This window comes from Salvia splendens, chromosome 7 (assembly GCF_004379255.2).
Source record: "Salvia splendens isolate huo1 chromosome 7, SspV2, whole genome shotgun sequence".
NCBI classification, from domain to species: Eukaryota; Viridiplantae; Streptophyta; class Magnoliopsida; order Lamiales; family Lamiaceae; genus Salvia; species Salvia splendens.
In genome coordinates, this window is record NC_056038.1 from 9,014,320 (window position 1) to 9,030,917 (window position 16,598).

The following is a 16,598-nucleotide window of genomic DNA, read 5'->3' on the forward strand; positions in this document are numbered from 1 at the left end:
CTGAAATGTTGGCAGTAAAATTTAGCGATGCAATTCTGTTTATACATGGAGTACTTTTCCCTTCAGCCTGGTCCAATAATCAAGACAAAAGTCCAATGGCCCAATATCCTAATCCATTATTATTATCATCATCATCATCATCATCATCATCATCATCATCATCATCATCATCATCATCCGGTGGTTCAGTCAATGGTTTCTGACGGAAATCGACAGTTTCTGACCGGTTTTCAGGCCTATACACTGCCACCTACGCTCTACCAACTGAAAAAGCACCGGAACCGTCGGAAACCGCCGGTTTTTCTGCACACATCGTCTGCAACCCTACGCCCTAGCCGGAATCTGCCCGTTGGGACCGTTGAACCGCCGGTCCCAACCGGCGAACTGCTGTTACGGTTCGTCATATTCCCGAACCTGAACCGGCCGGTTCAAACCACTGACCCCCAGCCAGTTCGAACCGACGGTGCAGGTTCCGGTTCATGAACCGGCGGTTCCGAACAGCCGGTTAACCACCGGGCCGGTTGTCACGACCGCATTTTCTAAGGATAGAAAACACGGTTGATCGCGACTAGGGGAGGATTAAAGAAGCGGGGAAGAAAGGGGAAAATCAACACAACTCAACCACAACCCGAAACAAATGGGAATAGCTCGAAATAAATCAGAGTTTTGAACAAAATAGACTTGAGTCTTTTAAGATGCACAACGGAAGCAAATGAACGCGGTTCCATGTATGAAGACATGAACCTCCGAGAGTCAAAATCTGACTGAAGTAAGAGTCTTGTCTCAATAGCACTTCCTCCACCACTTCGCTGCTCAACCTGCACATTTAGAAATATATGCAGGGCTGAGTACAAAAAGTACTCAGTGAACACATTGCCGAAAATTACACATATACATTTAAAAATATTGTCAAGCCATCATCACAGTAACACTCGGGGGTGTTATTAAAAATGCCCGAGCTTACTAAAAATATTCACATTGGACTGCAGTCCCTTTTTTTCCTGTACTTAGCCATATCTGATCACATTGTGCCGTCGAGATGGTGTTCTCGCACGGTCACCTTCTCTGCCCAACATGTCAGAGGTATTCTTGTGCCGGGAAGGTGGCCACCTTCCTCGGTCACCTGCTCTGCCCAACATGCAGAGGGAGCTTGTGTACACTAGTCCGAGTGGGGACACCACCCTCACTGGGACCCGAATTCGATTCACATATATCATCATTCATAATTCACTTGGCCGTAGCCAACAGATAGGCATCATACACAAAACATTTATGGCAAGACAACATCACTTGAAACAACAACGAACATAGGTTCGAGTTTTCATAAAATATCACCTTAAAATAATTTGCATTTTTATCCACATTAGTATGTAGGATAAGAAAGTTCACCTGGTTCGTTTAGTTCCTTTAACTTGAATTTCTTACTCCGACCTTACTTGCGGAGATAACCTTACTTGCGGAGATAACCTTTCTTACTTGCGGAGATAAGAAAGTTCACCTGGTTCGTTTAGTTCCTTTAAAGAAATTTCGTCCCGAAATTTAGGAAGTACTTAGACAAAAGGCTCGGGATATTTCTCCTCTAGCTCCCATGTTGCCTCTTCTTGTCCGTGGTTTTTCCACAAAACCTTCAGTGTAGTAATCGACTTGTTCCGAAGTGCTGCACCTTTCGGTCTAGTATTTCTACCGGCTTTTCTTCGTAACTCAGGTTAGGCTCTAGGGCGATTTCCTCGTGGCGAATCACATATTTTGGGTCGAACACGTACCTTCAAAGTTGGGAGACGTGGGATACGTTGTGTACGTTCCCAAAGTTGGGTGGTAATGCCAAGCGATATGCTATTGGGCCCACTTCTTCCAGAATTTCATAGGGTCCAATAAATCGTGGTTTCAGCTTTCCCTTGAGTCGAAATCTAGTTATTCCTTTGAAAGGGGATACTTTCAAAAAGACCTTCTCTCCGATGTTAGATTTCAATTCGGCTCGACGTTCATCTGCACAGGATTTTTGCCGGTCTCGCGCTTTCTTGAGGGTCTCACGCGAGGAAATATAGAGTTGATCTAATCGTTTTAACTTTGATAGGAACTGAATTTGGGATTCCAAGAGAAATATTCGAATCGTTCTTGCTTTGTGTAGGCTCCAAGGTAACCATGAAAATAACACGATTATAATTATTTCAATTACATGAGTGTTTGGGTCACCACAAACTTTCACCAGTAGCTTGCAACAAAGGTTTTCATGAAGTGCAAAGACTAGGCTCAATTTGGCTCATTATGCTCACTTCCAGAAAAGAAAAGATACAATTTCAAAGGGCTTGAGCTATACCCATAGAGCTTGGGAATTTTATTGTTGGAAGAGCTTGCTAGATGGAATAAATTGCAAAAGTGGGGTATGATGAATAGAATGCAGATGTCAATAATAAGTTGCCAATAAATTAATCAAAATGAACAGTGAAGTAGAAAAGTTTCCAGTATCTCCAGATGATAACATGAAGACCTGAGATGGAGGGTTACAAATGGATTTGAAAATAATAGGAAAAACAAACAATCGTAATTTGCTCGACAACACTGTGATAGAAGATCATATCAAGGAAATTTTAGAGTTTGTAAGCAATTCAGGGAAACTAACTAATAAAGAGGGCAACAAGAGGAAATTAGCCAAGGGAGAAGCAATATGCTGGCTTTAACATGGAGCTTGCAGAAAAGCTCAAATCAAGAGACAACAGTCATATTTGAATTCAGAAGATGAGAGTACTCATGTAAAACAAAGAGCTTGTCAATAAGTATGTCTGAAAACACAAAGGGTCAAATTAAAAGGTTTAAGGTCTCAACAGATGGCTGTTCCTATATAGTAAGACTGAAAATGATTGGGCTCAAGTGGATTTGAGAAAGAAGAATAACAAGGAACTACCCTTTTTGGTCAACAACATCGTGATACTATATCACGTTAACGAATTTACAAAGTTTATAACCAAGTCACGGAAATTAATTAGTAGAGAAGACAACCAGAGCAAACTAGTTCGGGAAGAGAGCAAATTACTTTAGACTTGGAGTTGCTAAATAGCTCAAAGCATGATGGAATAATTATAGTGGGATTAAGAAGAAGTGACTATTCTTTATAAATTAATGAGTGTCAGCAAGCACATTTGAAAACACTAAAGATCTACTAATGATCTTTGAAGAATATATTATCATTGAAGAGACAATAGTTTAGGGAAACATGTTCATTATGAAGGCTATAAATAAAGCAGCTCCTAGTATAGAAGTTTGGTGGCAAGAATTCAGAGAGTCAAAGTATTGCTTTTATACAGAACGAGTAAAGAAGGACCGTAGTCACTGGTGGTTATCAGAAAACATGAGGGAGCAAGCTCAAAACTGAAAGTGATTCACAACCTTGACATAGAAGAGGGAAAATAATGGCACATTACCTTGCAAAAGAAGGCATTTAATATCTTAATTCAACAAAAAGTATTTTGATCAAGGGGGTGCGAGAAAATGACATTCATGGGAATCCAAGTAAGCGTTGCTGATGAATCATCTTGGTTAACTACAATGGTGATACTCCCTTGTTTAATTCCTTATAGAGGATGGTAAATGAGTTATGGGAAACTTTCGTCACAAGCTACTTTCACCTTACGATCACGTCAGATGACCATATGTGGAGATTATGACTCCTTGGTACTCTCGGTTCGTCAGAACTGTCATCCTCGTAACACGCCGTTTCTGTTTACTTATTATTGTAAAGCTAGATTCTTTGTTTACATTGTAATCATATTCTCTTGCCATGTATGTGTTCATCGCTTAGTTGGATCAAAGGTATAATCCTTTGGAGTGATTGGATTGTCAAGAAAGACAATGGCTAACCCAGATTATTCATGTCATTGGGACGTAAAAACATCGTTTTGTTCTATGTTGGATTACTTTTCTCGTGACGAAACTTTTTTTCTTATCGTGTACTTTCTTATCGTCGCTCAAGAAAGCGAGAAATGTTCATACTGTACTTCTAAGTTCGAGTTCATATTGTGTTCTAGAAGGAACGCATAACTAAGTATTCTAAGTTCTTGGAAATTTTGATTTCCCCATTCTAGCAACATGATTCAATTACTAACTCAGAAAGAGATATCATTTCACCAACTCAAAAAGAGATATCATTTCACCAATTGGTACCAGACTCGTATACTTTATACTTTCATATTTCAGTAACTTTTTCCATTCAGGAAAGTTACTTCTTTTATTCATGCATTCACAGTCTTTAGCCAAGAAAAGACATACTAACTCTTTTTTTTAAGCACGCTACCAAATCAAGAAACATCAACTCTTTCTTTAAACTCAGTATTTTCATCTTTTCACTCAAATTAACTGCAAGAGCTATTTGTCCATTTCAAACTTTTAAATATCTTGACTTTCTTTTGAAAAAAAAAAAAAAATTACCTTTTTCCTCGTTGAGCGCGATAGGAGGGAAGTGCTAAGAGCATTTTCATCGATTAGACAGTCTAGTGGAACAAGGCTAGACCAAAGATTTTCAAAGAAGACTCTCGATTCAGAGCGAGAAAGAATGCTCTGATACCACTCTGTCACGACCGCATTTTCTAAGGATAGAAAACACGGTTGATCGCGACTAGGGGAGGATTAAAGAAGCGGGGAAGAAAGGGGAAAATCAACACAACTCAACCACAACCCGAAACAAATGGGAATAGCTCGAAATAAATCAGAGTTTTGAACAAAATAGACTTGAGTCTTTTAAGATGCACAACGGAAGCAAATGAACGCGGTTCCATGTATGAAGACATGAACCTCCGAGAGTCAAAATCTGACTGAAGTAAGAGTCTTGTCTCAATAGCACTTCCTCCACCACTTCGCTGCTCAACCTGCACATTTAGAAATATATGCAGGGCTGAGTACAAAAAGTACTCAGTGAACACATTGCCGAAAATTACACATATACATTTAAAAATATTGTCAAGCCATCATCACAGTAACACTCGGGGGTGTTATTAAAAATGCCCGAGCTTACTAAAAATATTCACATTGGACTGCAGTCCCTTTTTTTCCTGTACTTAGCCATATCTGATCACATTGTGCCGTCGAGATGGTGTTCTCGCACGGTCACCTTCTCTGCCCAACATGTCAGAGGTATTCTTGTGCCGGGAAGGTGGCCACCTTCCTCGGTCACCTGCTCTGCCCAACATGCAGAGGGAGCTTGTGTACACTAGTCCGAGTGGGGACACCACCCTCACTGGGACCCGAATTCGATTCACATATATCATCATTCATAATTCACTTGGCCGTAGCCAACAGATAGGCATCATACACAAAACATTTATGGCAAGACAACATCACTTGAAACAACAACGAACATAGGTTCGAGTTTTCATAAAATATCACCTTAAAATAATTTGCATTTTTATCCACATTAGTATGTAGGATAAGAAAGTTCACCTGGTTCGTTTAGTTCCTTTAACTTGAATTTCTTACTCCGACCTTACTTGCGGAGATAACCTTTTGAAAACAAACAACGTACTAATAAGACTCGAGAAATTCACATACTTATAGGAATGCATGCCCCTACTTTATTTTTATTTTTTTCATTTGTTCACCGTTAGAAAATTTTAGAAATTTTCATATTAATTAAATTGGGAAATTTAATTAATAGCACTTCTTTATTAAACTTAATTATTTCTGTGATTTGAGAACGTCGTCTCCCTCTTTCTTTCCATTTCCTTAGCGGCCGCCCGAGGCGTCGCGGGGCGATGCCGGTCGACCGCTTATGCCCATAATTCTTCCGTTGGCTCCTCGTATTTTCCATCATAATATCGAACAAAAATCCCAAAATTTATTTAAGCACATAATTGAATTATCGCAACTATTTCCCTTTGCTAAGAAAAATTATATGTTTTCCGGACTTGGGATAAATTATTCATACTTCAAAAATTATTTCGAAATTAATTAAATAACTCCTAAAAATTTATTCAATCCCACAGTTAACTTATCATAATAATTTCCCACCGAGAATTTATATTTATTTTTGTAATAAAGGAGTGCTCATTTCAGTTGGAAGAAGAAGAGAAGAAGAAGGAAGCTCGGCTTTTGAGCTCGGCTTTGAGTTCGGCTTTGAGCCGAGAAGACAGTTGGTCTTGAGCCGAGAAGCAAAGGAGTTCGGTTTGTGTACCGAGAAAGGAGTTCGGTTTGTGAACCGAGAAGGGAGCTCGGTTGTGAGCCGAAGAGAGTGCTCGGTTGTGAGCCGAAAAGAAAGTTCGGTCTTGAGTCAAGAATAGAGTTCGTCTTGAGCCGAGAAAGAAGAAGCAACAGTTCGGTCTTGAACCGAGAAGGAAGTTCGGCCTAGAGAAACTAGCCGTTGGAGCAGCAGTTAGTTAGCCGAGATGTAGCAGTTATTCTTCTTGCTTTCTTGATTCTTCTTGTAGTTAGTTAGTAGCAGTTGCTACTTGATTGTAGAGCTTTAAATAGCTCAAAACCATGTACGTAGTCAGTAGTGAAAATCAATAAAGAGTTTTCAAGTTTTCTCTCCAAGATTACCATCTTCGATACTCTAAGTGTGAGTGTGTGTTCTTCTGCATTGTGAGTTATCATACAACTGTGAGTGTGTGTGTGATTCACCTGAGTGTGTGAAAGTCTTGTGCGTATTGAATCCCAACAATTTTGGCCTTGGAAATATTCTAAAATTAATTAAACAATTCCCCACAATTAATTCAATTATCAACCCAATGATTTATTTACAAAACCCAAATTCTCCACTTTTCTCTTAAATTAATATTCTAAAGCCCCATAACAATTTAAGTGGAGCCCAACTTAAATAGATCATCCAATTAATTTATTAAGCTCAATTTCCTTAAATAAAGCAAAAGCCCAAATCTTTATTTTCTCCAAATTAATTTAGGGCCCAACTCCAAAATTAAAGAGGGAGGCCCAACTATATTCTCTCCATCCACACGCCTCTCTCTTTCTCTCTCCCTATTCCTATCTTCTATCTCCGTCAGAATCGAAGAAGCTCTCAACACCACCGATAACCCAATCACCGTCACCTACGGCTGCGAATCATGCCCGATCGCCGCCCGCGCCGTTGTCTGCGACCCCTGTCGGTCAGCCTCCCCCGCAACCGTCACCGCTGCGATTCGCCGCTGTACCCGACGTGAATCGAACGCGCCATCCTCTGATCTGGAGTCAGACGCGCCACCATTGCACCACGAATCCTCGCCGGAGTCGCCGTCGCAGTGAAGAAGTTCTGCCGCCGATCCGCCGGTCGCTCAGCGCCGCTGGTTTCTGCTGCCGTCACACTCCGTCGCCACAAAACCCCTAACCGAAACCAACTTCTCATCGTCGTCCATCCTACGCCACCTATTGCTGAAATCCTCCGGTTTCAATCCGGCGAAATCGCCACCTGCTGCTCAATTACCGCTCGGACAGCCCCAATTCACTGCTCGGCAGCCCCGATTAACTCCTATTCCTCCCCGATTTACCCCGAAACGTCCCGGAACTAACCCGTTCAGCCCCGAAAGACTCCGACCCCGCGAAAGGTAAGTTCTTTACTCAATTTTTATGTTAATTCACACTTTCCGATTAATTGACGTGGTATTCAGTTGTATTGTTCGGTTCTTGCGGAATATTGATTCTGTTTGGTGCGAGGTTGATGTATGAAAATACTATGCTTACGAACTGTAATTTATCTCGATTGAAAAGGAGTATACCTTTAATGGATTTTGAGAGATTAACCGATAGCTCCCTCCTTCGAATTGGGTTCTTGATTTCTTGAGAGAATGAAGCTTGGTTTCTTGATTGCAGAGAACGAATAAGAGAAATTTGATTGTGCCGTGAATAATATAGAGGAAGATGATTTGGTTTAGACGTGGGAGAGATTTAGGGAGTGGGAGAGAGATTCATGGGAGAGAGGGAAGGATGTGGAAAATATCAAAGAATCATTAAATACTTGATTTACAAACTTGGTGACCAAGTTTGATTAAATTATTATTATTATTATTATTATTATTATTATTATTATTATTATTATTATTATTATTTTATTAATTATTTGAGTATTTGCTTACTTAATCATTTAATTTGATGTAGGTATAATCGGTTCAAGTTTGTGGCCGTCCATGTTGAAGTACCCGCTTCCATACGATGTATAAATTAAATTTTGTTGGACTTTTGTTGGATGTATCGGACATTAAAATTTTTATTTGGTGTTATTAGTTTTTTTTTTTTTTTTACTTGAAATATTCGTTCGAGAACGAAGCGACGATTATTTATAATTCCAAGATAAATTATCATACATGAAAATGGCAGATTTCGAATACTACAACGATCACTTATTATTTATCTTTAGGCTAATAATAAAAATAAGGTACGAAAGTTCGGGTTGTTACACCGGTTGGGTTTGTGCATGCTTAACCACGTAGTAATGAATATTTGCTCCAATGTTTTACTGATATGTGCAGGAGCACAGCACATGCCACACTCCAGGCCGATTTGATTGAATAGGTATGAGCACGTACGGGAGAGGGCGCAGCATGAAGAACGTGTGTGATTTTCTATAGATTAAATTTTCTTTATATAATTTTTTCATTACTTTAATACGATGAAAATTTAGTGCTCAATTTTAGTTTATTTAATTATAGTCGTTTTTTCTAATTATGTGTAGTCCGATAATTTTAATTATAATTAAATTAAAATATAAAAATAAAAAATTAAAGTGAAAAGTGGCTAAAAAAGTGTCCACTATTGCTGTGGACACTTTTTTTTATAGGCAAAGTGGCTGTGGACAAAAAAAGTGACGGGGCTATTGGAAGTGTAGATATACTTCTATGCAAAATATAAATAACCATTTGTAACAATACCACTGTTGTTTTCTTTACATTGCCTTTGCTTTTTACTGGCGGTGTATGTCTAGTTTTTGTCACATCTGTACATTTTCTAATTCAAACCTCAAAATTCCAACTGCGTTGCTGAGTGAACTATCCTCGTCCAAGAATGAAGGTGCCTTGTTTTATTAGCACCATGAAAGGAATTAATATGAGATTCATTCCTACTGAATATATTATATGAAAAGATACAAAGGGAGGAAAAGAGCTTAGATTGGCGGTTTCTCCAAGAGAGAGAACCGAATGAGAGAACTAGATTAATAATTTAATTCTTCCGAATGAGAGAACTAGATTAATAATTTAATTCTTCATTCTGCTTGATAATAATAAAAGACTCGACACATATTTATAATATGTGTGGTACAAAAAGATCTCATATAAACTAGGAAAGTAAATCAAAAGCAATTCAAATCCTAACCACTATGGAAAATAAATAAAATCAGAACAACTAAATAATACTAAAACATAAATAAACTAATAAATCTACGGAGAGAATATTAGCTCTCTTCCGGAATAAAATAGAATATCATGTCCCTATCACACGATTAGATTAATTTATATGAGTATGTTTTGATTATTGTAGTGTATGTTGTTTCATTTTCCATGTTTGTAATTATCAGCGTTGTTAATCATATGCTTTTTTGCAATGATGCATCTCTGCTTCTTAATGTTGTACTGAGATACATTGCTGAAGAAACAAGAGGCCCTTTAGATTTCTTAAATATAGAACCTTAATTGTCAGAAGAAATTCTTCCTTCGTTTATTAATATACTCGAGCAGAGTAGCAATGCTAATAGTATACAAGAGAAGAGACCAACTTTTTGGGCTCTGGCTAATGGAAAGCTATAATATGCTAAGTGTGGAGGTTAAAATAATGAGTAAAGAATACTGGTAGAAGAAAGCAGCATAGAATGATAATCAGTAAACAATGCTAGTAGAAGAGAGCTGTGTAGAATAGTTGGTTCCAAGTATCTGGCAAGCCGGGTAGGCACCAATGGCTACAGTCGGCAGAATGGTCGGGGTTAGCTCGCTGTCCAGGGGTAAGGTCGCCGCTGTAGATGGAGGGATGGGCATCCTTCCTCATGGCGGAGAGCATGGTAATGTCGAGCAAGAAGGGAGGCTTGTTCATTGAACTCAGCACTGCCTGCACCACCTTCATTTGATCAGGGTAAATTCCCGGGTACCCCGAAGTCCCCACCATTGGCATTGTCTCTCCGTAACAGCTCTTCGCTCTCGTTATAGCTCCTGCACTCAATTCACTTGGGCTGCACACCAATAACTATTTTCAGAGAGAGACATACTAATAGTACAATTTTATAATTTCTCTTTCAAAACTACAACCCAACACAAACAGTATTAGACACCCACTACAAATCTTACGGTCAGAGCATCCGCAGCTGCGGACGTCGGACCGGCGTGCCGAATGTCCGCCATTAGGTGAGCGACCGGTGGACGCGGACGTCGTCGGGCGACGGCCGCCATTGCGGGTTCCCGACGGACGTCCCGATTTTTAAATTTTTTTTTTAATTCAAAATTGCAATATTTAATTTGTAGTAGAGCAAATCATATGATTAAAAACAGCATAGTTTAACAAATAAATTTATTAATTTTTTTAGAAATTCAATTGGTATTTATTAGGTCATTCGCAACGCTGTCTCTTATCCGTCTCATCTCTTCACTATTCATGGGCTCCACTGTGCTTTTCATCTCATCTCTTAACTTAGAGACAGTGCTTGCAACCCTCCATCTCTTAATCATCCCATCCTCTAACTATTCATTTAATTTCATTTTTATTTTTATTTTCAACAAATTCAATTAATAAAAACACACTTCATTAACTAAAATAAAATTACAACTTAAAATTCTAAAAAAATAAAAAATCACATTAATAAAATCCTAAAAAAAATAAAAATTACATAATTTAAAATCTTCCGCTCACTCTCTCTAAATTCAAAATCTCAAAACTCAAAAAAGAAGAAAAAAGAGTAGTCTAATGGCGATCATGTGCGTCTACTGGTTGCCAAATTTTGCCCAAGTGTGCTCCATTAGATCCTCCTGGAGTTGGGTGTGGGCGGTAGAATCACGTGTCCTTGCCCGAACAGACAACCGAACTTGCATAAACGGATGCACTCCACTGCGAGGCGGACTACTTGCGGTAGAGCTTCCCAGGGTTTCAGGGTCGAACCAATTTCCCGCCCCAGGTCCTTCGTCGGCGACAATCATGTTGTACAAGATTATGCACGTATACATGATGTTGACCATATTATCCATAAACCACGTACGAGCCGGGGCTTTGATAATAGTGAAGCGAGCTTAGAGAACCTCGAACGCTCTCTCCACATCCTTGCGAGCAGCCTCTCGCTTCTGCGCAAAAAGAGCTTGTTTTTTGTTCATCGGCCTGTTGAACGTCTTCACGAAGGTTGGCCACTTCGGATAGATGCCGTCAGCAAGATAATACCTCATTTTATACTGCCGGTTGTTAGCGATGAAGTTGATGGCCGACGCTTTACCATTCAAAACTTCGATGAAGAGGTCGGATTGGTTGAGCACGTTGACGTCGTTGTTCGATCCGGGGACCCCGAAATACGCATGTCAAATCCATAGCCGGTAGTCGGCAACGGCCTCGAGTATAACAGTGGGGTGGGTGCCTTTGTGGCCGCTCGTGTATGACCCCCTCTACGCCACAGGACAATTCTTCTATTGCCAATGCATTCAATCGACGCTGCCAAGCATCCCGGGGAATCCGTGCACTTGTTCGTGAAATCGGAGCAGAAACTAACAATCTGCGGTGCTTGGCTTCCAGAGAAATTCGTCGGTGAAGGCTGCCCAGACGCCTTTGCAGAAGTTAATCAAACACATTCTCCCAGTGCTTTCCCTAATGTGGAGGTATTCGTCGAACAAATCCGCCGTTTGTTCAGTAGCAAGCTGGCGAATTGCTGCAGTACATTTCTATAACGTCGTGTGACTGGGACAGCCAAGGGCGTCGAACCCTTCTTGGAAGAACTCTTCCCGGGCTGCCAATGTATTTGCGATATACAGAAATAGCCGTTTTCGTATGCGGAAACGGCGACGGAAGTAGGTCTCTCCTCATACCCGGTTCTCACAGAAGTAATCGCGTACCAACCTTGCAGCGGCTTCCTCCCGGTTACGATGGATGTAAAGTCCGGGATCGCCTTTGAGGCGCCGCGGCTTCCTCCTCCTTACGTCGATCTTCTTCTAGCGATTCTTCTATTATTTGATGCATTTGCTCAAATGGATCCATGAATGGATTAAATTTGAGAGAAGAATAATGTTTTGAGATGAAGAATGTAGAGTGTGTGTTTGAGAGTGTTTGAGTGAGAATAGAGAGTTTTTTTTGTGGATTAATTTGTTGGAATGATTTGATATTTATAAAAGTGATTGGTGGCTTAAAAAATACAAAAAAAAATTAAAAAAAATTGTAAAAAAAGGCTATAAACGGCTAGTATAATTTTGGGATTTTTTTTATTTTTCGAATTTTTTCTGAATTTAAAAAAAGAAAAAAAAATACATTTTCAACGGAAATAAACGACGCCAACTCGCGGGCCGGCGAGTGGGCGTCACGGACGAACCACAGCTCGCCACGTGGCGAGACAGCTAGCGGTCTGCCTCTCCGCAACGAGACACGGGACGGGCTGGGGACGAGACCGGGACGAGACGGAGCCCGTAACGCTGTCTCGATGCGGTCTCGTCTCTGCGAGACGAGATAGAGCCCGCAACGAGATGCGTTGCGGATGCTCCTAGGTTCTTTATCTGCCCCAAAAAAAAAAAAGAATAGTAGAACTGCTTCAAGCCACCTAGTAACAGTGAAACTTCATTATTTGAGGTAAACCGCCATTTTAGGTAGAAACACAAGAAAGTCAAGTGTACATCCATTTCTCTGCAAGTTGAACCCCTACCTCCACCCCACCATATACTGCAATTTGAGCTTTACCACTAATTCCACTTGTTTACAAAAGCAAAAGGACACAAAGCAGTTCGAAACAAGCTGGCATTCAACAATAATTTCACACATTGACAGGGGAAGCCATTACTAGTTGTTCTCACAAAATCCCAATAATAATTTTGTCAATTCAAACCCCAAAAAGCAACCAAAAGAAAATAAAAACAGAGAGAGAGAGTATACTTGTAGTGTGTGGGCGAAAAGCCCTGGAAAAACACTTTGGTTCTACTAGTGTCAATGCTACTGTCGATCCATCTGGCCCACGTTCTCAGCCCTCTGTCCAACGCCACTGAGCGGTCCATATCTTGGTACATAGTCCCTCCCGCCTCCATATAATCCCACCTTTAAACACACCCCAATGCTTTTAAATCAACCAAATTTAACATAACTAATTAGGGATTTAAAAAAGAAAAAGAAAAAGGAGATGTAGTGTACCCTTGGAGAGATCCTTTGTGAGTCCACCAATGGCCGGTGTTGAATGAGAGAATATCAACACCCGCCCACGCATTCGCGTTGCCTCTAATCTCGTCCAGCCTCAGCATCCTCTTCCCCTGCACCGCATCGATGTCCACCAGATACGGCGCCCTGTAAAACGACACCGACACGCCATATTCCTGATTTCGCATCTCCATCATTATTCCGCACCACACCAAAATTCACTCACAAGCTGGAATCTAATTAGCCTTACCACAAATTTAAAAATGGAGAGAGGATCCCCTCTCGTGATCTGCGTGGGCGACGACGCCGGAAGCCCCGATGAAATCATGCAAACCAGCGACTGCCATTGGTTCCTCCCCAACGAATCCCCCACAAACATCACGCTCTTCCCCCTCAACCTCGTCAGAAACTCCACAGCATTGAACCTTTTTGAAAAAATCAACTAAAATGTTAATCAATTGCATCCTTAGATTAGGTATTTAGTTGAATTAGATATATACCTTGGGATTTGGCAGTTGAGGGGCTGCCATCGATACTTGAGGTAGTCGGAGTCGGGGCGGCCGTACATTTGGCAGTTGAATTCGGGGTCGATGATGGGGCAGGAGTACTGGTAGAGTGGATAGGAGTCGTCGCGGACCCAGGAGCCGGCGAAGAGGTCGCAGGAGCTGCCGTTGGCTTGGAGAAGAGGTCGCAGGAGCTGCTCATTGTGGTTGCGGTGGTTGCGAAGAACAAGCACCACTGATGAAACTATAATGAGATTCGAATGCAATTGCACCAATATAAAAGCATAATAAAGCGAAAAAGCGAGAGGAGGAGAGGGGAAGAAATGTGCTAGCCATGGAGGGAAATGTGCTAGCCATGGAGGGAATACTCATTGTGCGCGGTGTTTTGTTTTGTTGGTTTTGTTAAAATATTCTCTTTTTTTCTTTTTATTGTAGTGTTGTGTTGTGTGCATGTGAAGGTGGCTGCCATTGGTTCACGTGTCTATCAATCTAAAAATAAATTGGCGCAATTGCATCTAATCACTTTTTGTGCATGTGAAGGTGGCTGCCATTGGTTCGTGTTGCCTCTAATCCCATTTCCCACGCTTTTTGTGTAAAGGGGTTAAGAGTTTTCGATCCCATTTTAAAAGTTTCTTTATTTCACCGTCGGAATTCGATTCTTCAAATTGTCCAAAATTTTCAAATCTGAATTATGAAACTCAATTCAATGCAAAAGATTTGAAATTGTAAAAATAATACAAAAAACTTAAAATTCAATCCAAAAATTGAAAATCCAATACTAAAATCTGAACATTTAATACTATCAAATACCATTAGAATTGTTCAATATAGGTTTTATATTTAGTTAATTTATAATTATATTTTTATTATATACTTATACAGCTATATTTCGGATTTTGGGTTTCTGATTATTTTGGATTTTAAAAAATCTGATATAATCCGAGATTACAAAATTTTTAAAAAGTCCGAACCGAAAATTCAAAATATTCGATCTGTATTTTAAATTTTTGGTGTTATTTGGTTTTGATCGAATTTTGGATTATGGATATTTTGCTCGTATCTACCACTTTCCCACGCTTTTTGCGTAAAGGGGTTAAAGCCATCCGCAAAGTGTCTCGTTGCCATCTCTATCTCGTCTCGGCGAGACGAGACGGCGTTGCAGCCGCGCCAGCTCGCCATGCGCCAGAGCCACGTGGCGCGCGCTGGCGCTAGGCGTGACGCCCACTCGCTGGCCCGCGAGTAGGCGTCGTCACGCTGACGCAATAAATAATTTTTTTAAAAAAAATTGATTTTAATAAAAAAATAAATTAAATTAAAAAATTTAAAAAACGGTCATATGACCGTTCAACGGTTTTTTTTTTCCTTTTTATTTTTTTATTCTATAAATACTCCTCTTTCATCCTCATTATACACACAAACACACATCTATTCTTCCCAAATCATCTCCATTTTCTCTCCAATTTTCATCTCACCTCTCCAATTTTCTTCACAAAATGTCCGGCGACGGAAACTCTAGCGGCTCCGACGGCTTTGACATAAACGCGTTTGGCGACTGGGGGGGGCATGTACACTGTCTTGGGTGGTTCCGGTTCGTCAACGCCGGCGGCGTACCAACCACCCCATTTTAATGTGGATGCATAGGCTCGTCCCTCCGCCCCGAGGTATGAAGGGGTTGGCAGCGGAGGTGTGCATAAAAACCGATCACATGAATTTGATCTATTTAGCTAATTATTTAGACAAATTCTATTCGCGTAATTTTCTCACATATCATGCTCATAACTTGAATTATAATCATGCTTTAGATCAAACAATCCCTAAAACATGCATACTACGGAGTTAGCCAATTTACCTCGTTGATTCACTTAAGAATCGAAGATGGCTTGCGTCTTCTCCACGTGAAGATCTTCAGAACTCGACCTCGGATCTTCTGACTGGTGTCCCGAACTGTAGAATGATATTTGTGTGGGAAAATCTCACCAGTGTACTAGGACTTAAATAACGAAGACAGAAATCTGCTCACGGAAGGAGAAGAATTTCGATCCTCTCTCAAATCTGAGGTGGACGAAATTTTGTTATAAAAAAAAGTGTTTTCTGTCTCCTTTATTCTCCTATTTATATTAAGTCACGTATTGGGCCCAGTCAGGGATCTAAGGAAGAATTTGGACATGTCCTCACCCAATTAGCTTTTTACTAATTAAATTGAACCCACAATTTAATACAAGCTCATATTGGAATATTACAAGCAGCCACTACAGAAGTAATATTGCACTGCCTTTCCAAATCCGAAATTACAAGTATTCCGGGTTTGTTTTATTTGTTTAATTTATTTCCCGCGCTTAAGATAGAAACATCCATTAATTAATTAATGTCTGCTATGGACTTAATTAATTAACATATTTTAATTTCCAAGAGTGGACTTAGCACGAAACTCTTATTTATTATTCATAGAGTAATCAAACTCCAACTAGCTAGGTTCCGAATAATAAAACCTTGTTTCGAGCTCCTCTTGTGGATGTTATCAAACGAGACTCTCCTAGCGCACGATTCAATATAATAGCAATCCTAGCACCGCCAGATAATGATCACCACTACCCAATATACCTGGATCGTTGGGTGATGAAAAACCCGCACCTTTGGTAGGTCAAAGTAGTAGATACTCAATATCGTATGCTCAATGCTAACGTACATTGATTAAGAAATTAATTATCAAGACCTCGTCTTTCAGTAGATAGCATAAAGACTTGTCTTGCTATTCGATACATTCAGTGCTATACCACACCAACGTCATCATATTTCAATAAGCCTTAGAAATCATCGTACTGACATTGC

The 16,598-nt window shown here is 40.2% G+C and overlaps 1 protein-coding gene and 1 long non-coding RNA gene across 2 annotated transcripts; both read right to left on the minus strand.

The window, feature by feature from the left end:
* Window positions 1-4,808: 4,808 nt before the first annotated feature.
* Window positions 4,809-8,237, minus strand: LOC121811584. The gene is made up of 3 exons (XR_006052724.1): window positions 7,695-8,237; window positions 5,431-5,490; window positions 4,809-4,859 (listed from the first exon to the last, which is right to left on the minus strand). It is a non-coding gene; the product is annotated as an uncharacterized LOC121811584 (long non-coding RNA).
* A 1,319-nt stretch (window positions 8,238-9,556) lies between these two features.
* Window positions 9,557-14,320, minus strand: LOC121810362 (protein PMR5-like). Its single transcript, XM_042211154.1, has 6 exons — window positions 14,293-14,320; window positions 13,767-14,136; window positions 13,517-13,691; window positions 13,264-13,442; window positions 13,012-13,170; window positions 9,557-10,132 (listed from the first exon to the last, which is right to left on the minus strand). Exons 1-6 carry the CDS (start codon window positions 14,318-14,320, stop codon window positions 9,799-9,801), a joined length of 1,245 nt encoding a protein of 414 aa, XP_042067088.1. The 3' UTR covers window positions 9,557-9,798.
* Window positions 14,321-16,598: the final 2,278 nt, after the last annotated feature.